Source organism: Nerophis ophidion, unplaced genomic scaffold (genome assembly GCF_033978795.1).
Source record: "Nerophis ophidion isolate RoL-2023_Sa unplaced genomic scaffold, RoL_Noph_v1.0 HiC_scaffold_35, whole genome shotgun sequence".
In the NCBI taxonomy this organism is placed as follows: Eukaryota; Metazoa; Chordata; class Actinopteri; order Syngnathiformes; family Syngnathidae; genus Nerophis; species Nerophis ophidion.
In genome coordinates this window covers 675,500-695,937 of record NW_026906957.1, presented here as the reverse complement: position 1 = coordinate 695,937, position 20,438 = coordinate 675,500, and the positions used below count along the sequence as shown (strand labels likewise).

At 39.4% G+C, this 20,438-nt stretch overlaps 1 protein-coding gene and 2 non-coding genes across 3 annotated transcripts; all 3 read right to left on the bottom strand.

The window, feature by feature from the left end:
* Positions 1 to 6,234: 6,234 nt before the first annotated feature.
* trnaf-gaa (transfer RNA phenylalanine (anticodon GAA)) lies at positions 6,235 to 6,307 on the bottom strand. The gene has a single exon. It is a non-coding gene; the product is annotated as a tRNA-Phe (tRNA).
* An 833-nt stretch (positions 6,308 to 7,140) lies between these two features.
* On the bottom strand, positions 7,141 to 7,227 carry trnay-gua (transfer RNA tyrosine (anticodon GUA)). The gene is given in 2 exon segments: positions 7,141 to 7,176; positions 7,191 to 7,227. It is a non-coding gene; the product is annotated as a tRNA-Tyr (tRNA).
* Positions 7,228 to 13,484: 6,257 nt separating this feature from the next.
* On the bottom strand, positions 13,485 to 20,230 carry LOC133546624 (oocyte zinc finger protein XlCOF6-like). Its single transcript, XM_061892405.1, has 4 exons — positions 19,750 to 20,230; positions 15,469 to 15,542; positions 14,152 to 15,275; positions 13,485 to 14,067 (listed from the first exon to the last, which is right to left on the bottom strand). Exons 1-4 carry the CDS (start codon positions 20,228 to 20,230, stop codon positions 13,485 to 13,487), a joined length of 2,262 nt encoding a protein of 753 aa, XP_061748389.1.
* Positions 20,231 to 20,438: the final 208 nt, after the last annotated feature.

The window sequence follows — 20,438 nt, the reverse complement described above, 5'->3', positions numbered from 1 at the left end:
GAACACACACTGGTGAAAAACCGTTTTCCTGTTCAGTCTGTGGTAAAGGTTTTACACAAAGTCATCATTTAAAACTGCACGACAGAACACACACTGGTGAAAAACCTTTTTCCTGTTCAATCTGTGATAAAGGTTTTACAGAAAACTGGTGTTTGAAAGTACACAAGAGAACACACACTGGTGAAAATTCACATTCCTGTTCAATCTGTAACAGAAGCTTTTGTCAACAATCAAAGCTTGTAAGACACATGAGAAGACACCCAGGAGAGAAAGTGTTGAGTTGCAGTGTGTGTGGTGAAAGATTGTCTTCTAAGTACCAGTGTAAGAAACACAAGTGTGCTGGTGAGAACAGCAGCAGCAAATGAAACTGCAGGATTTGAAATAAACTGTCCAGACTTTCATTTTGACTTTCTAACAACATCAGCACATATAACATGTGTGACATTGTTGTTTTTCCAACAATATTTTTAAAATGCTTCCACATTTATAGATTAGATATTTTATATTAATCCTTTTTTCAGTCAAGCACATGCATTAATATGCAACATTGTGTACTTTTATTAAAAAATGGACAGAACAATTTGAGTAAAAAGCTGAGTAAACAGTACAACACACATTTTACATGCAATAAACATTTTGTGCGTATGTATACACACACACACACACACACACACACACACACACATATATATATATATATATATATATATATATATATATATATATATATATATATATATATATATATATATATATATATATATATATATATCCTGTATATTCATCATACAATTTTAGACTTAATTATATGAAATATTGTATTTGTAATTGTTAATAATCCCATAGATTATCACCTTTATATGATATACATATGTACTGGTTCACATCTGAAACATCTTCTGGACCACTTCAGGAAGCATATTATTATTTACTTTATACATCATTTGAACAGTTGTCTTTTATACAATTTTAAAATGTGTCTTTTTAAACCATTTGTTGGGTCTCTACAATCATTTTTATTCATTATCGTCATTACTCTGTATTATGATGATTGTGTTGTGATTGTTTTATATGTATGTCCCCAGACCTTTATGCAGTATAAAAGTGAGAGAAAATGGCAGATTTTTTTTGTTGTGAAAGGATGGTTTTGTTTTTACAAACTTACATTTGTGTATTATATATATTGTGTTTTAAACATTTGTTTTAATGTTTTTTATTTTCTTTTTTAACATCCCCAAAACAACATCAATATCAGTCAAAGTTTGGAGTGTCAGACAAAAGCCAATATTGTACATCATCCCACAGAGATTTACTTTGCATATATTCTTAAAAAAAACAGTTTATTGTGTTTTCCTATCACAGATCGAACAAGTGTTGTCTTCAATTGCAAAACAACATCCAAAATATTACTTTAAGTGGTCAATTCCGTCGTTTTTTTTTCAAATTATTTATTTTGCCTTAGAAAGAATGGAAAATTTTAGGTTATGAGTTTTTTTCTTGTTCCAGGTTGTACTTAATGAAATCTTCAAATAATAAACTATTTTTATCAGTCAATAAGTGCATCAGTGACCAAATGCCTTTTTCAAACCATTGCTGTTCAAAGATGGATTTGTTTCTCATTTTAATATAAGAACAATTCCATAGTGGAGTATTGTGTGTGATGAAGTTGTGTTTGTAAATTAGTTTCCAGTACAACAACACTTGCTGGTAGGGATGGGTACTGTTCACTTTTCAACTGATTCGGAACAAATTCCACTACCTCCAAATCAATACCAGTCCTCAACAGTACGACTTTTTGGTACTTTTGTGTCTGTTAATAATTTTGATTGTTTGCGATAAATTTATATTGCAACGTTTAAAAATAAGATTATTATTGTTAACTGCGGTCCTTTCGTTACCCTTTGTTTTTTGTTTTTTTGTTTTCATATCATCATTTACATGTAGCTTTATTTACATTTGCAAGTCCAGTACGCTAGATGGCTGTAGTGTAAATTCATAATGTGTTTTGTTGCGCCCAAAAAAGTGTTAATACTGTAAATATTGGATTTATTATGCACCAGCTGTCTGATTCTAACATTTATCTTAGTTATAGTTTTAATTAACTCATTTGGTGGGTGTTAACGTCATGAGAAATTGCTAATGCTAATCAGTAGCATGTCAATAGCAAAGCCAATGTATATTAGCATCAAGCTACCATAACTTTTATAGCGTTTTTTTGAGTCCATTTCTTTGTTGGCATTGACAATTGCAACATTTATCTCAAGGTAGTTTGACTCAGACTGCTCTCAGTGCTGCTGGAGTGATCTCCAAATGCCAAACAGAGGTCAAATGAGTTCCAAGTTGGATATTCAACAGACATTCAACATCCAGCCAGGCTGACTGTTTGTGTCCGGCACTGAAAACTCATGCCACGTCTGTCAGTCCCTGCTGACAAGTGCTTTAGTTTAAGGGACCGTCAATAAAGTACTTGTCATTAGCTCACTAAGAACATTTCAATTGTCAATAGCTTTAGTCATGTGACCTAGAACCTCAAACCTACTTTCATATTGTTTGTTCATCACTGCTGTAGTCGGCTCATGCCTTGAATTGTCCGGTTTTAAGGGATAAACAGTAGAAAATGGATGGATGGATGTTTAGTGACAGAGTGGAAACTGTCAAACCTCAAGCCCGCCAAGTGCTTGAACCCAAAGCAGTTTTGGGAGAAAAGTTTACTGGTCGGATGAGACTTTGCCTCACCTCCAATCAAGAGTGAAAAGGCTGATCTTTGTACACAAGCAGCTTTTCCAACAAGACAACAATATTAAACACACATAAAAACTGTTTTCAAAGGGTTTCAGGCAGGTTTCTGGAATGTCCGTTCCAGAGACTGGACCTTAACCCTGCTAAACATTTGAGAACATTGCTTTGAACTGGCTCTGTGTCAAGAAAGCAACACATGTCAATCAAATCTACCAGTATTTCCAAGAACGGGGTCAAATATGCAAGTAAAATGTTGCCAGAAGCATCTTGCTTCATTTTTATTTATTTTTACGTGTTGTGAAGAAACCCTGAAGTGCTCTGTTATAAGAACATCAGACTTTCATTCTGACTTCCAGGATTCAAGTCCATAACTTTTATGGACAGAATTTCGAGGCGCAGTCAAGGCGTTAAGGGGATCGCGTTTGGTGACTGCAGGATTAGGTTCCTGCTTTTTGCAGATGATGTGGTCCTGATGGCTTCATCTGGCCAGGATCTTCAGCTCTCACTGGATCGGTTTGCAGCCGAATGTGAAGCGACTGGGATGAGAATCAGCACCTCCAAGTGTGAGTCCATGGTTCTTGCCTGGAAAAGGGTGGAGTGCCATCTGCGGGTTGGGGGAAGTGGAGGAGTTCAAGTACCTCGGAGTCTTGTTCACGAGTGAGGGAAGAGTGGATGGTGAGATCGACAGGCGGATCGTAATGTGGACGCTGTATCGATCCGTTGTGGTGAAGAAGGAACTGAGCCGAGAGGCAAAGCTCTCAATTTACCAGTCGATCTACGTTCCCATCCTCACCTATGGTCATGAGCTTTGGGTTATGACCGAAAGGACAAGATCACGGGTACAAGCGGCACAAATGAGTTTCCTCTGCCTGGGTGGTGGGTCTCTCCCTTAGAGATAGGGTGAGAAGCTCTGTCATCCGAGGGGACCTCAAAGTAAAGCCGCTGCTACTCCACATGGAGAGGAGCCAGATGAGGTGGTTCGGGCATCTGGTCAGGATTTAGGGCACACCTAACCGATAGGAGGCCACGGGGAAGACCCAGGACACGTTGGGAAGACTATGTTTCCCGGCTGGCCTGGGAACGCCTTGGGTTCCCCCGGGAAGAGCTGGACAAAGTGCCTGGGGAGAGGGAAGTCTGGGTTTCCCTGCTTAGGCTGCTGCCCCCGTGACCTGACCTCGGTTAAGTGGAAGAAGATGGGTGGATTGATGGATTAAGTAATGAAGTTAAAAATTGTACTGATATGATCCAGTTTAAGATGTTGTTCAGATTAATAGTGCTTATAAAGTACAAAGAAGAGGAAAAACTTCAACCTTATTGAAAATAAGATATTCTTCATCTCAGTATGTTAATAATGACTGAATTAATGAATTACATATTACAAAACTGTTGTATTACTCATTCACGGATGTCATTTTACTACAAAAAAGGTCAGTAAATGAATGTATATATTTGTAAACGCTCTGAAGTGGGAAAGGTGTAGGATTAAATAAGTTTTGCTTCATCCTACTCCTTTTCGGACATGATGTAATGTGAAATGGTATTAAAGTGTCTGATGTATTATGTTGTAAGTATGTTCATGTTCAAAATAAACTAAAGAAAGAAATAAAAGAAAGAAAGTATTGATCGATTGACTGAGTTTATAATGCAATTTTACCAAGTGATAAAGTAACAGCACAAAGCACACATCAGTCATATTAAATGATGCATCAAGGACAATACTGTAATGACATCAAATAGATATTTTTAATTTCACCAGAGTACCTGGTTGGTTTCACATCTTGTTCAACCACTTACCAGAGGGAACAAGAAACGTATTTTTATCAAAAATCATCATCAAAAAAGTACAGGAAGGGTAAAGTGCCATGACCCGGAGTCACACCAGGGTTGCTGCAGCCACAACACAGAGTACTAACCACTATACCATCACAGCTGTAACAAACCATCCTGAATGATAATGTGTTTGCTTCCCTGTTCATGTTCATAGACAGAATAGTCACATCTAGTTTGAATGCTAGTGACCAAGCCCCAACAATTTTTACTCTAACAAGAGGAAGGCGTGCTCAGGTAAGATTTGTTTTGTTTCACCTTTTTCCTCACCCACTTTATTCTAAATGAATGTTCCGAGTATAACAACAGATACAACTTCCAGTTATCTATTCACAATGATAACAAGACAAAAAAAATGCACGTTCCAGTTAGTAGATATTTATTTTAAATGCAAAAAAACACTCTCAAAGAAACAGCACTGAATTTTGTTTCAGTTCAATTAACAAAAAACAACGAGCTAGTCAGGAGTTGAACCTAGAATCTTCTGATCCGTAGTCAGACATGTTATCCATTGCACCACTAGCTCCGTGCCCTGTAATTTCGTACAAGTTGTATATCATAAACATCTTAGGCCAAAGGAACACACAGTTTACATGAGGCTTACTACCAAAACAGGGCTTTACTGACTGCTTATGTTGGACTTTAAAATCTAGTGACCTTCTATTTGTTGCAGCCTGGGCCTTCACCAGCTCTACCTGTTGCAGCTAACCTCCACTAAAAAATAAAACAAAATGCTTCTGGCAATATTTTGGGGAGCATCCAAGTTAAATGCAGCTCAGAGTTGGCAACTTCGGGAGAGGAGCTTCTTTTTTGGTCAAAACCTTCTTTGTTGATGACGATGTAAAACTGGCCTATCTGTCAAAAATGAGCTTTGTGTTCAAGCACTTGGGGAGCTTGAACTTTGACAGTTCCCAGCTTGTCACTGAACATGCTGACTAATTCACTTTCACCTGAGATTGCCAATATGGATGTTATCTCAGATGTTGGACATATCAGCACATCAAAGGTCCTGGGTAGCTCAGTCGGCAGAGCATCAGACTTTTAATCTGAGGGTTCAATTGGCTGATGCTGACCTCCATACATTTCTCAAAAAATGTCCTTTTACCCCCCTGCAGCAGTCCTTCGAATCTATTTTTAATTTAAATAGTTTTCAAAAATGATTGTTTTTCCTCTGTTTAATTTGAAAAACTGAAATTCAAAAACATCCCTCACATCCACTTTAGTTCAGGTGGGAGAGCGTTAGTGTGATCATCTGAAGGTTTAACCACAATACCTAAAACACAAATAGTTAGACAGTGTATCTGTATGAAAAAGTTGTGGTTAATATTTTGCTGTAGGTGTGTTAGATGCACCTTCACCTCACACTGAGCTCAGCTTTATTACTCTCACTTTCAAGTTATACAGTCCAAGACAAACCCCTAAGGCAACACATTTGTGTTTGAAACAGCCCGATGTAAGGCTCAGTTAAAGACCAAACATTGGCTTAAGGAACGATACACCGTTAAACCACGTAACGCTTGTCCAAATTAAAAAGAGAGGAAAGGTGTGTAACTACTGATACTAGGAGTCCACCAGCAAGGCTGGCAGGCCAGGGAGACCATTTCAGTATTGTAAGAGCCACAGAAGGCTTATTAGTAAGAAGATTTGATTCAGAAACTCAGCAAGTTGTGCTGAAACCCGGGATCGAACCAGGGACCTTGAGAACTTCAGTCTGACGCTCTCCCAACTGAGCTATTTCACCTATACAACATCTTCATGGGTTTACATATTCAAATGTAACCAAGGTCTGCCCTATTGGTGACTTTTGAGGGGTGGAAGGAGGTCTTTCCAAGGGGTCTCAAAGTCTAGTATTGGTCAGCAGAACAGGTACTTGAATCCCGGAAGCTCAAAAAGAATGTCTTACGCTCCATGACTGAGCATTTCAGGCTCTCTAAAAAATGTACCTAAATGCTTCTGAAGAATGTTTTACTACCGAGAATGTTATGATTATTGCAAACATTTGGCAGATTTTTCAGAAATGTTCAAAAGTTCTTAGCTGGCTAATAATTAAGTCTTCAAGTGTAGATGAACCTTGCTTAGAAGAAAGATAGTTTAAACGGTATAAGAACAGATACAACTACCGGTTATACATTCGCAATAATAAAGAGAAAAAAACACATATTTCAGTTAATATATTTAAAGAAAAAAAAAAAAAGAAAAATAACTTCCCCCCTAAAATTGTACAGAATACTGTTTCAGTTGAGTTAACAAACAACAGCACGCTGGCCAGGAGTTGAACCTAGAATCTTCTAGTCCGTAGTGAGACACATAATCCATTGCATCACTATCCCTACAGAAAGAAACAACTTACTGTAGGACAGGTTGTGTTTCGTAAATATCTTACGCCAAAACAACACACAGTTTACATCCTCAGGATGTAAGACATTATTTGGATTCTTATTTGAACGACGTCACACAGAAATGTAATGTATGAATGAGTGAGAATGAGGGAGGGACGTTTTTGGGTTGGTGCACTAATTGTAAGTGTGTCTTGTGTTGTTTATCTTGATTTAATAATAATAAAAAAAAGAGTGATCCTTCGAGCCGGATTTGAACCAGGGACCTAAGGATTCCAGCATGAGCAACTACAGTCCTCCGCTCTACCAACTGAGCTATCGAAGGTTAGCATCACCACATACTTACTCTGATGTTTGAGTCACTTTAGTATCAAACAATCAAAGTTGACTTATATGGCCCTAAATCACAAGTGTCTCAAAGGGCTGCACAAGCCACAACGACATCCTGGGCTCAGATCCCACATCAGGGCAAGAAAAAACTCAACCCAATGGGATGACAATGAGAAACCTTGGAGGGGACCGCAGATGCAATTAAAAATATACCAAAATGAGGCCACGTCATTGAAGAATGTTTTACTACCATAAATGTTAGGAATATTGCATACAATTAAACTTCATTTAACCTGCCTGAAACCCTTTGAAACCATCTTGTTTGAATACCCTGTTGTGTACCTTGTTCAGCCATTTTGCTGTTAATTGGACTTTAACAAAAGTAGCTGACTATTTGTCTCAACTGACTATTAAACTTGTGTCCCCAAGGCATTTGGCTCCAACTTCGGGAGAGTAGCTTCTTTCTTGGTCAAAACCTTCTTACTTGATGAGGATGTAAAAGTGTCTTAATTGTCAATAATGAGGTTTGTGTTCAAGCAATTGGTGAGTTGAGCTTTGACAGTTCCCAGCTTGTCACTGAACATCCTAACTAATCCACGTTCATCTGAGGTTGCCAATATGGCTGTTCTCTTAGATGTTGGGCAAATCAGGCTTGAAGAGGGACTGGGTAGCTCAGACAGCAGAGCATCACACTTTTAATCTGAGGGTCTAGGGTTCAAGTCCTTATGCAGGCAACTCCAGCTATCTTCTTTACATTTCTGCAAAGACTTCACTTAGCAGTCCTGTAACCTGTATTTAGTTTGAATAGTATCTGTCTTTTTCATTGTAAATTGTTAAAGATGTATATTTACACAGAAAAGTTCTACATGGCTGAGGGCGTAAGATTGTCGCCCGCAGGTTGGAAGGAAAATAAATAAAGCTGAGAACAGTGGAACAAGTCTCATCATTGTGCTGACCCACAACAGTTACATAAGCTTTTGGCGACGCTCCCAGCATAGGGCGCCCTTTTCCCCTTTTGCTTTTGTCACAAAGGCTGTCGGTACTTGCCATACTTGTCAATACAGCTACATATTGCTGGTCCAAACAAAACGCTGCTCTCCACCCAAAACATGTTTGTTTAGTTTTGACTGGGTTTGGGATTGAAAGTAAGATTTGCAGTATCCCCAAGAGTGACCCACATGTGCGATCAAGGCACTTCAGTGCTCATGTTACAGGCCTCGCACTGAGTAGCCTGGTCCTAGTGTTCACTTCAGTGCTCATGTTACAGGCCTCGCACTGAGTAGCCTGGTCCTAGTGTTCACTTCAGTGCTCATGTTACAGGCCTCGCACTGAGTAGCCTGGTCCTAGTGTTCACTTCAGTGCTCATGTTACAGGCCTCGCACTGAGTAGCCTGGTCCTAGTGTTCACTTCAGTGCTCATGTTACAGGCCTCGCACTGAGTAGCCTGGTCCTAGTGTTCACTTCAGTGCTCATGTTACAGGCCTCGCACTGAGTAGCCTGGTCCTAGTGTTCCCAATCATGTGTCCTGTTCTGTTTCAGAGGAATAAAAAGAAGACACAAAGTGCTTTATTGTCTTCTCATGGCAGGGTGTGGCCTGACTCTTTTATTAAACATGTCTACTGTTGCTTGAATAAACCTCTTCACTTGACATGTTTGTACTGTATCCTGACATGGCCTCCTTTTAATATTGCTGCTTTCTTTTTTCTAGATTGTCACTGTCACTAGAAATCAATTACAATTACACATTTTGTTACCTGACTATACCTAGAAAAGGTCTTAACAATCAGAGTTTTAAAGGCCTACTGAAATGAGATGTTCTTATTTAAACGGGGCTAGCAGGTCCATTCTGTGTCATACTTCATCATTTCACCATATTGCCATATTTTTGCTGAAAGGATTTAGTAGAGAACAAATATAACCTTAGAGGAAAATCTAATTTAAAACATGCACATACAACACTTGAAACCTTTAGCATATCAGTATGTGGAATTAAATTATGGAATGAATTAAGTAAAGAAATTAAACATTTTACTGATATGATCCATTTTAAGAAGATGTTTAAATTAATAGTGCTTACAAAGTACAAAGAAGAAGAATTATGAGAAACACTTTCAACCTTATTGAAAATAAGATATTCTTCATCTCAGTATGTTGGTAACGACTGGATTAGTTAATTGCATGTAACAGAACCGTTGTATTGCTCATTCACGGATGTCATTTTGATATTCTGCTGTAAAGAGGGTGAGTAGATGTATGTATGTATGTATTTGTGGGCGCTCTGAAGTGGGAGAGGGGTAGGATTAAATAAGATTTGCTTTTTCCTACTCCTGATGAAATGTGAGGTAATATTGTATTGTCCGTATTGTATTGTGTTGTAAATATTCATATTCCAAATAAACTAAGAAAAGAAAGAAAAAGGACATCGACGATAAAGTCCGCAACTTTTGGTCGCTAATAAAAAAGCCTTGCCTGTACCGGAAGTAGCAGACGATGTGCGCGTGACGTCACGGGTTGTAGGGCTCCTCACATCTGAACATTGTTTACAATCATAGCCAGCAGCAGCTAGAGCTTATCGAACCGAGAAAACGATGATTTCCCCATTAATTTGAGCGAGGATGAAAGATTTGTGGATGATGAAATTCAGAGTGAAGGACTAGAAAAAAAAAGGCGATTGCAGTGAGAACGATTCAGATGTTATTAGACACATTTACTAGGATAATTCTGGAAAATCCCTTATCTGCCTTCTGTGTTGCTAGTGTTTTAGTGAGATTATACAGTACCTGAAAGTCAGAGGGGTGTGGCCACGGGTGTGGTGACGGCCAGTGTGTTCGTGGGAGGAGTTAATAGTCGCTGCAGCAGCTGCAGGACGACGCTGGCTCCGCTCATAACTACGGTAAGAGCCAACTTATTAGCACAATTTTCTCACCGAAACCTGCCGGTTGACATGTGGTCGAGATCCATGTTCGCTTGACCACTCTGATCCATAGTAAAGCTTCACCTTCGGGAATGTAAACAAGAAAACACCGGCTGTGTTTGTGTGGCTAAAGGCTAAAAGCTTCCCACCTCCATCTTTCTACTTTGACTTCTCCATTATTAATTGAACAAATTGCAAAAGATTCAGCAACACAGATGTCCAGAATACTGTGTAATTATGCGATTAAAGCAGACTACTTATAGCTGGGATGAGGCTGGAAAATAATGTCCACTACAAGCCGAGACGTCAAACGCACGCGTCATCATACGAGTCATCATACCGCGACGTTTTCAACACGACACTTGGCGGGAAATGAAAAATTGCAATTTAGTAAACTAAAAAGGCCGTATTGGCATGTGTTGCAATGTTAATATTTCATCATTGATATATAAACTATCAGACTGCGTGGTGGCTAGTAGTGGCTTTCAGTAGGCCTTTAACTGTTACTTTAGGTATGAAAATACCTCCAACTAGATTAGGATACTATATTTCCACATTCATTTTGCAAAACACTTGTGACTACTAATTGTAAGTGTCACACGTGTCCACCATCTTCCTTCTTCTTCCTATTCTACTCCTTGGTATGCTCTATTTGGCTGTTTCCATTATGCACTTTGTAACATCTACATTCATTTGCACAATAACTTGATTTGTATCCACTTCCTTTGATATCATGTCTGTTATTTCCATAAATTGTTCCCAGTCACCATTATTTTCCACATTGTCCATATTCCTGCTCCCCTCCACACCGTCCACATCTCATCTTGGCATGACACACACTACTATGTGCCCAGAGTGTTGGCACTTGAAACAAGGTACTGGGGGTGGCACGTAAGTTGTAACCTAAAAGCTTAAAAAGCATAAAACATGACTTTTTCTTGGGAGGACTTCCTGGACAAACTGCACAAGCACAGATTCGCTCTCCATCTTTTCTCCATTTCTAAATGCCATCATTCTCTGCATCATTGTGACAGTTCACCCTTTTCATTTTTATTTTCAAATCTTCTAAATGTTCTGCTCTTGGGATTCCTGTCACGACTCCTCTGGCCCCCTTTCATTCTCCCACTTCCATTCTTTCCTTTAGTATCTTATTGCACAGCTTTTGCAATCGCATTGCTTTTGTTCTTTTACTCTCCATTTTTACATTTAATCAAGCGACTTCCGTCCTTTAGCACTTTGGCCATCTCCACCTCTCCAATGTCCTTTTTTAATCCCTTAACCTGTGTCATCAAACTAATATCCTTCATGTCTTGATCTGACTTCAATGTATATATAATCTTGCAATTATCAACCATAATATTTTTCATCCTTTCTACTCTTTTAGTGCGCTACTTTCCTTCATGACCTCCTCTCCCCTTCTTTCCTCTCTCCCCTCTAGTCCTATCCATGTCCATACCTTCCTCATACATCCCCTCCTTATCCTCTTCCATCTCTTTTTAACCAGCTACCAGAAATCCATAGCTGGATAATGGAGAGGTTTTGTGAAATAATAATTTTAAAAAAAAATCACCTAAAAGCAAAAATAAAAATGAAATACATCTCCTCTGTTCTGTACATCATTGTCCAAGTGACATTATATTGTCATCTTCCTCTTTATGCCATTTCCTCAAGGTGACAGAAAAACATGATACAACCTGCCTATCATGTGATTCTACCATGTTGGCAAAATACAAACACACAATATATTGACATATATAACACATAAAACATGGAATTAGAAGTGAACAGTACCCATCCCTACCAGCAAGTGTTGTTGTACTGGAAACTAATTTACAAACACAACTTCATCACACACAATACTCCACTATGGAATTGTTCTTATATTAAAATGAGAAACAAATCCATCTTTGTACAGCAATGGTTTGAAAAAGGCATTTGGACACTGATGCAATTATTGACTGATAAAAATAGTTTATTATTTGAAGATTTCATTAAGTACAACCTGCAAAAAAAAAAATATATATATTTTTTAAAAGGCTTTCATTCAAAATATTCAAATTACTGTATATCATCTTTTTTAATTATTTACTATTTCTTATTTACTGTATTTTCTCTGGAACAAAAAAATACTCATAACTTGTAAGTTTCCATTCTTCCTAAGGCAAAGGAGTTAATTTATAAAAAAAAAAAACATAATTAACCACTTAAAATATTTTTTAGGATGTTGTTTTGCAATTGACGACAACACTTGTTTGTTTTTGTGATAGGGAAACAAAATAAACAGTTTATTTTAAGAATGTATGCAAAGTAAATCTCTGTGGGATGATGTACAATATTGGCTTTTGTCTGACACTCCAAACTTTGACTGATATTGATGATTTCGGGATGTTAAAAAAACAAAAAAAAACATAAAAATATTTAAAACACAATACTGGATTTATTTGATGTATCCACAAATGTAAGTAAAAACAAAGCCATCCTTCCACAAACAATTCAGACATTTTCCCTCACTTTTATATTGCATAAAGGTCTGGGGACATACATATAAAACAATCACAATACAATCATAATACACAATCATAATAAGGATAATGAATAAAATAGATTATAGAGACCCAAGAGATTATTGAAAAAGTCACACATTTTACAATTGTATAAAAGACAACTGTTCAAATGATGTATAAAGTAAATAATAATATGCTTCCTGAAGTGTTCCAGAAGATGTTTCAGATGTGAACCAGTACATATGTATATCATATAAAGGTGATAATCTATGGGATTATTAACAATTACAAATACAAATATGTAATACTTCAATATTTCATATGAATAAGTCTAAAATTGTATGCTGAATATATATACATATACATACACACATATATACGTACACACATATACATATATTTATATATATACACCCATTAAATGATTATTGCATGTAAAATATGTCCCGTACTGTTTATTCCCACCTTTTTACTCAAATTGTTCTGTCCATGTTTTAATAAAAGTACACAATGTTGCATATTTATGCATGTATTTGACTGAAAAAAGCACTGTCATAAAATATCTCAGCAATAAATGTAGAAGAAATTTTAAAATATTGTTAGACAAACAACAATGTCACACATGTTATATGTGCTGATGTTGTTAGAAAGTCAAAATGAAAGTCTGGACAGTTTATTTCAAATCCTGCAGTTTCATTTGCTGCTGCTGTTCTCACCAGCACACTTGTGTTTCTTACACTGGTACTTAGAAGACAATCTTTCACCACACACACTGCAACTCAACACTTTCTCTCCTGGGTGTCTTCTCATGTGTCTTACAAGGGTAGAACGCTCACTAAAAGCTTCTGTTGCAGATTGAACAGTAATGTGAATTTTCCCCAGTGTGTGTTTTCTTGTGTACTTTCAAACACCAGTTTTCTGTAAAACCTTTACCACAGGTTGAACAGGAAAAAGGTTTTTCACCAGTGTGTGTTCTCATGTGTACTTTCACATCTTGACGTTTTGTAAAACATTTACCACAGGTTGAACAGAAAAAACGTTTTTCACCAGAGTGTGTTCTCATGTGTCTTTTCAAATCCTGACTTTGTGTAAAACCTTTACCACAGGTTGAACAGGAAAAACGTTTTTCACCAGTGTGTGTTCTCATGTGTACTTTTAAATTCTGACTTTGTGTAAAACCTTTACCACAGGTTGAACAGAAAAAACGTTTTTCACCAGTGTGTGTTCTCATGTGTACTTTTAAATTCTGACTTTGTGTAAAACCTTTACCACAGATTGAACAGGAAAATGTTTTTTCACCAGTGTGTGTTCTCATGTGTACTTTCAAATATTGACTTTGTGTAAAACCTTTACCGCAGATTGAACAGACATAAGGTTTTTCAGCTGTGTGTATGCTGATGTGTACTTTTAAATATGGACTTTGTGTAAAACCTTTACCACAGATTGAACAGACATAAGGTTTTTCTCCAGTGTGTGTACTCATGTCTGATTTTAAATAGTACCTTCGAATAAAAACTTTACCACAGGTTGAACAGGAAAAAGGTTTTTCACCAGTGTGTGTTCTCATGTGTACTTTTAAATTCTGACTTTGTGTAAAACCTTTACCACAGGTTGAACAGGAAAAACGTTTTTCACCAGTGTGTGTTCTCATGTGTACTTTTAAATTCTGACTTTGTGTAAAACCTTTACCACAGGTTGAACAGAAAAAACGTTTTTCACCAGTGTGTGTTCTCATGTGTACTTTTAAATTCTGACTTTGTGTAAAACCTTTACCACAGATTGAACAGGAAAATGTTTTTTCACCAGTGTGTGTTCTCATGTGTACTTTCAAATATTGACTTTGTGTAAAACCTTTACCGCAGATTGAACAGACATAAGGTTTTTCAGCTGTGTGTATGCTGATGTGTACTTTTAAATATGGACTTTGTGTAAAACCTTTACCACAGATTGAACAGACATAAGGTTTTTCTCCAGTGTGTGTACTCATGTCTGATTTTAAATAGTACCTTCGAATAAAAACTTTACCACAGGTTGAACAGGAAAAAGGTTTTTCACCAGTGTGTGTTCTAATGTGTCTTTTCAAATCGCGACTTTCTACAAAACCTTTACCACAGATTGAGCATGAAAAGGGTTTTTCTCCAGTCTGTGTTCTCATGTGTCTTTTCAGACTATGACGGTATTTAAATGTTTTCTGACAGTGAGGACATGTGAAGTGAGTGTTGTCAGTGTGACATGTCTTATCATCTTTAGAGTCTTCATCATCAGTGTCAGGAGAGTGTGACGTTGTGTCCTCACTATCTGATAGTGGAGCTAAGAGCTTGTCTGCTTGTGATCCTCCACAGTGGTCTCCATCAGCTTCTGTTGTCATGTGTTGTGTTGAGCTGCTGCTTGGAGGCTCCCCCCCTCCCCTCTCCTCACTTTCACCTTTCACCTCATCATCTTCACTCTTCACAGGGACACCAGTCACTGGGAACTCCTCCAACCATTTAGGCTGACTGATGCCCTCTTCCTCCTCTTCCTCTTTAATGTGTGGCGGCTCTTGGTCCTCCTCTTCCACTTTAAAGCAGGGGGTCTGTGGGTCCATCTCTTCCTTTTTATTGTGAGGGGTCAGCAGGTTCTCTTGCTCCTTAATGTGAGGGGTCAGTGGGTCCTCCTCTGCATTTTTGATGTGTAAGATCAGTGGGTTCTCCGCTTGCCCTTTAATGTGAAGGGTCAGTTTAACATTATGGGTCTGTGGCGTCTCGTCTTCCTCATTAATGTGGGGCGGGGGGGGGTTGTGGCTCCTCTCCTCCCTCTTTGATATGTTGGGAATGTGGTACCTCTTCTTCCTCATGTATGTTGGAGGACTGTGGTTCATCCTCCTGCTCACGAGGACGATGTGCTTCATTGAGGCCTGTGGGACAGGAGAAAACAAACATTCTTTAGAAAATTCCAGCTTTGCTCAGTCACATGAGACATTGTCCTGCACCAACATATGATCTCACAATCTCATCAATTTCCCCTCACAGCAGTCAGGGTACTTCCAGCTGACACATGAAGAAGACCTTCAGGGGAATGTCTTCCCAGGCCAACGTCCAATCCATCTTATTCATATAAAACATCCTAAAATTAATTCCTGCAATCCTTAATGGTAGACGCCATACGTGAAAGTGTGCTGTTCTCCCTCTGAATAAGTCATACACACACAGGAAATAATGTACCACATGCCAGCCTCCACACAGTAGTACTAGTGATGAGCTCCCCCTGCTGGTGGACAATAATTAAAGTCAATTTCACATTCATCTTTAGAGACATGTCTGTTATAAAAGAAGCATGAGCATAGTCAACATGTTGGCCAAGAAAGATGACATCTGTTTTGCTTTCATTTAGATAGTGTCACCACAGTTAAACTGGGATGAAGTTTTTAAATTACTGACTACACCTTCAAAAGATAACTTGTTTACCTTATTAATATTAGTAATTGAGCCGCAGTTATAACAATCCAAGATGGCGCCAGTGTGTGCTGTGGCCTGCCGTCTCTCGCTGTCAGTTCTGTTTGTTTTTGTGCTGTTCACGTTTTTTGTTGTCCCTGTCAACTCACTGTTGGTGTATGATCGCCAAACACTGTTGGATCTGTGTCCCTCTCACACGGACATGATCAACTTCGACGTTGGTTTTTCGACGTCCAAGTCAGCGTTCTCACCTGGCCGGATTCCTCCTTTCCTTTTTCGCCCACTGGCTCCTCCCACCCGGCGAAAGCGCCACCGGCGCCGCGGCAAACGTGGCGGCCAGCTGGTGAGAGTTAGGGCACTCCTGGCCCGCCTTTCCGTGGCTTCCCGAAGGAGGTATGGTCCGGTACCTGGTCTCTTCCTGCACCCGCGTTCGCTGGATCCCCCCGGGTCCTGGATTGTGCCTGTTGTCGGTCTGCAGAGGGAAGCTCGCCCGCCTCGCTCCTGCTGGCCCCGCCCCCGGAGACGGGGCGTGAATTCCCGCCACCTGCGGGCTCTGTGTCGGGCCCCACCTGGATTAGCAGCGGCCTTGGACGAGCCGGCCCCCGTTAAATTCGGTCTTGTGAACGCAAGATCCTTGACCAACAAAAAAATTATCCTGAAGGATTTATTCGTCTCCCGCGGACTGGACCTCCTCTGTTTGACAGAAACCTGGCTGAGAGAAGGTGAGTCCGCCGCTCTTAATGAACTTCTGCCTCCGGAGTGTTCCTATTTTAATTCTCCGCGGTCGTCCGGCCGAAAAGGAGGAGGATTAGCAGTGGTTTTTAAAAATGACTTTAAATGCCGTCAGATCCGCCTGCAATCCTCCTTTTCAAGCTTGGAACTATGCATGTTTGAACTGGGTCTTTCTGGTGTCGTCCTGTGTGTCGTCGTATATCCACCACCCAAGTACCACAAAGACTTTATAAATGACTTTTCTCAATTTCTGGCCGAAATCCTGCCCAAATACGATCGTGTCTTAATTGTTGGTGATTTTAATATTCACACCTGCTGCCCAGACGAACCTTAATCCAGGAGCTTCCTGAATGTCATTGACTTTTAACTTTGTACAGTCTGTGTGTGGTTCTACACACGAACGCAGGCATACACTAGACCTCATACTGTCTTATGGTTTTATTGTTGACAATGTTGTTATTGGTGATGCGGTGTTCAGTGATCACAGTCCTGTTATGTTTCATTTAACTTTTGAACCTGATGTAAAGCCGCTTGCCGTGCGTCATGCGCGTGTTATCAGGTCTGACACCGCAGTCGCCTTTTCTCCTTTGTTTACTGAGTCCATGCAGAGTATATCACACCCTGCAGACACTCAACAATTGATGTGCTCTTTTCTTTCGACATGTTCTAAGATTCTGGATAGTAGAGCGCCCCTCAGAGCTATACGTCCCAAACCAAAACAGGAACCTTGGCTCAATGAAAGCACACGCACAGCTCGGCTTGAGTGGCGAAGGGCGGAGCGCAAGTGGAAAGGGGATCACTTGGAAGTCTCCTATCAAATTTTAAAAGAAAACTGTCGAAATTATCAAAGTGTGGTTAAAGCTGAGAAAACAAAATATTTGTCAGACTTCATTTTAAATAGCATCAGTAAGCCACGTGTTCTTTTTAATACTATTAGTAATGTTCTTAAACCGAATCCAGCCACTTCACTGGAGATGACAAGTGAAACTTGTGAAAAATGTCTCTCCTTTTTTAATGATAAGGTTGCTTCTATTCTGGCAAATCTTTCTCGTTTTCCATTAAGTTTTAATGTGGCCACTCAGTGCTCGACTGTGTTCTGTCACTTTGAGCCTGTGTCCATGCCTGAACTTACAGGAATAGTCGGCAAGCTAAAACCCTCGTTATGTTCCACAGACCCAGTCCCCCCTCGCTTTTTTAAAGAAATCTGGGACACTATTGATTTGTCTGTTAGGAACATCATCAACAGCAGCTTGATTTCTGGCTGTGTCCCCTCCCTTTGTAAAAGAGCTGTTGTTGAGCCTTTGATTAAAAAAACAGGTCTTGATCCGACAAGTTTGTCAAATTATCGGCCCATTTCCAAATTACTTTTTGTGTCAAAGATTTTGGAGAAATGTGTTCTGGCACAACTGCAGCCTTTTTTAGATGAAAATAGCACTTTAGATCCATTTCAGTCTGGATACAAAGCTTTGCACAGTACTGAATCTGCACTTTTAAAGGTTTTTAATGACTTGCTTTTAATGTCTGATTCTGGCAGCTCTGCCATTTTAGTGCTTTTAGATCTTACAGCTGCCTTTGACACAGTCGACCACACAATTCTTTTAGAGCGCCTGAGAGACTGTGTGGGTGTCAGGGGGACTGCGTCACAGTGGTTCAGATCTTACCTGTCTGAGAGGTCCTTCTCTGTCAGGCTGGGGGACGCCACCTCCTCTTCTGCCCCGCTTTACTGTGGTGTCCCCCAGGAATCTATTTTAGGCCCCATCCTGTTCGCTCTTTATCTCCTCCCTCTTGGAGATATCTTTAAGAAACATGGAGTGTTTTATCACTTTTATGCAGATGACTGCCAAATTTATATGCCGATTTCAAAAAGCCACGGCCCCCTGACACCCCTCCTTAACTGTCTATGCCACGTCAAGGCTTGGTTAGCCCAGAATTTTTTAATAATGAATGAGGGAAAAACGGAAATTTTAGTTTTTGGTCCGGCCCTCACTGACTTGGGACTATCGGACCTCATCCAAATTTACACTCCTGCGCGCGCTCTGAGGTCCGAGAGCCAGTTCCAGCTCGTGGTGCCCAAGACCAGACTTAAGACCAGGGGAGACAGGGCCTTCTCTGTGGTCGGCCCTAAGCTCTGGAACACTCTGCCCCTCCATGTTCAAACTGCTTCCACAGTGGAGTGTTTTAAGTCTCGTCTTAAATCCCACTTTTATTCTTTGGCTTTTAAAACTACGTGAGTTGTGTGGTCCTCTGTCCTCTGTTGTCCTCTGTGTTTTTTATACATTTTGATTTCTATTTTACTGTTTTAATTGCTTTTACCCTTTAAAATTGTTTTTAATCATATTTTGTTTTTATATTGTTTTTATATTGGTTTTATATTTATTTATTTTGTGTTTTTATTCAGTCATTGGTGGAACATAAAATTGTTTTTTTAATATTGTTTTTAACATGGCTGTGCAGCACTTTGGAAACGTTCTTGTTGTTTAAATGTGCTATATAAATAAAGTGGATTGGATTGGATTGGATTGACAAAGATTGAGAGAAAAGTTGAGAATAAAAGTAAAAATGGGGAGAAAAGGAGAGAACGAAGGTGAAAACAGATAGAAAATGAGAGAAAGAAGGTATAGAGTATGAATATTAAATACAATCAGGTGAGCAGATACCTCAGCTGGGACGAGTTATCTAATCACCTGTTTCCTTTATCAGCAGCGTTGGAAACCATGAGAGGGGCTGGCGATTGAGGAGTGAGAGCCAGACGAAGGAGATCAGGAGAAACGCATGTCATTGAGAGCTGAAAAGCTGAAAGAGACATTGAGCACAAAAATAAATTGTAAAGAAATAAAAAGTGTGTAACCACTGAACCAGGCGTGGTGTTTCCGTGGAGGGAATGGAGGATCCAGGACGAGGATCTCCACAGGGCTATATAAATAAACATTGATTGACATTGATTGATTGATATTTGTAGTTGCTCAGGTGGATGGTGGATGGACTGTGTTGGTAAAGCTTGGCTTGACTGCTGCTGTGTGAGGGGTTGATAGTCTTGAGCCTGGGGGTTGAGAGTGACTGCTGGTTCCTTGGTTCTTTTTAAGTAGGAGCTCATGCCATCAGATGCTGTGTGTGAGGAAGCATGAAGGCTGGAAGCTTTTAAAGCTGCTAATTTTGCATCAGCAGCTGCCAATTGAGCATGCAGGTCCATCATTTCCTTTTTCTTTCTGATTCTTTCCCTCTCCTCTTCCAATTTCTTTTTGATCTTTTCCTCCTCCTCTTCCAAGGCAGCGAGGGCAGCCCTGTCGGCCTCTGCCTGTCTGCGAACTGAGGAGGTTCTAGAATTACTAGAACCAGACCGTGTGTGACTCCCATGTGATTTGTGACTTATATTACTAATGCTGTCATTTGGATTAATTTCGTTTTCGAAATCTTCCATATTTTCCAGGGTTGGTGTTTTTATCCAGGTGTTAACATGCTCAATGAATTCATGTAGATTGATTAATTTGGCTTTGTACCATATGTCGTGATTGATTTGGTCCTCTGTTGGTAGAATTGGTAGGAGGGATGTGTGTGCACTTGCGGTTTCCTTTATAACATTGAGATATTTGGTGAAAGCAGATTGCACGTCCATTTTGTCCTCTCCA

Excerpts from the sequence above, each read along its gene's own strand:
- LOC133546624 (XM_061892405.1), bottom strand. The coding sequence starts at position 20,230 with ATGGAAGATTTCGAAAACGAAATTAATCCAAATGACAGCATTAGTAAT. Across the intron at positions 15,543-19,749 it reads ACAAATATCAATCAATCAAT|GCCTCAATGAAGCACATCGT; the intron begins GTCAATCAATGT and ends CCTGTCCCACAG. Across the intron at positions 15,276-15,468 it reads ACATACATGAGGAAGAAGAG|GAGCAAGAGAACCTGCTGAC; the intron begins GTACCACATTCC and ends CCTCACATTAAG.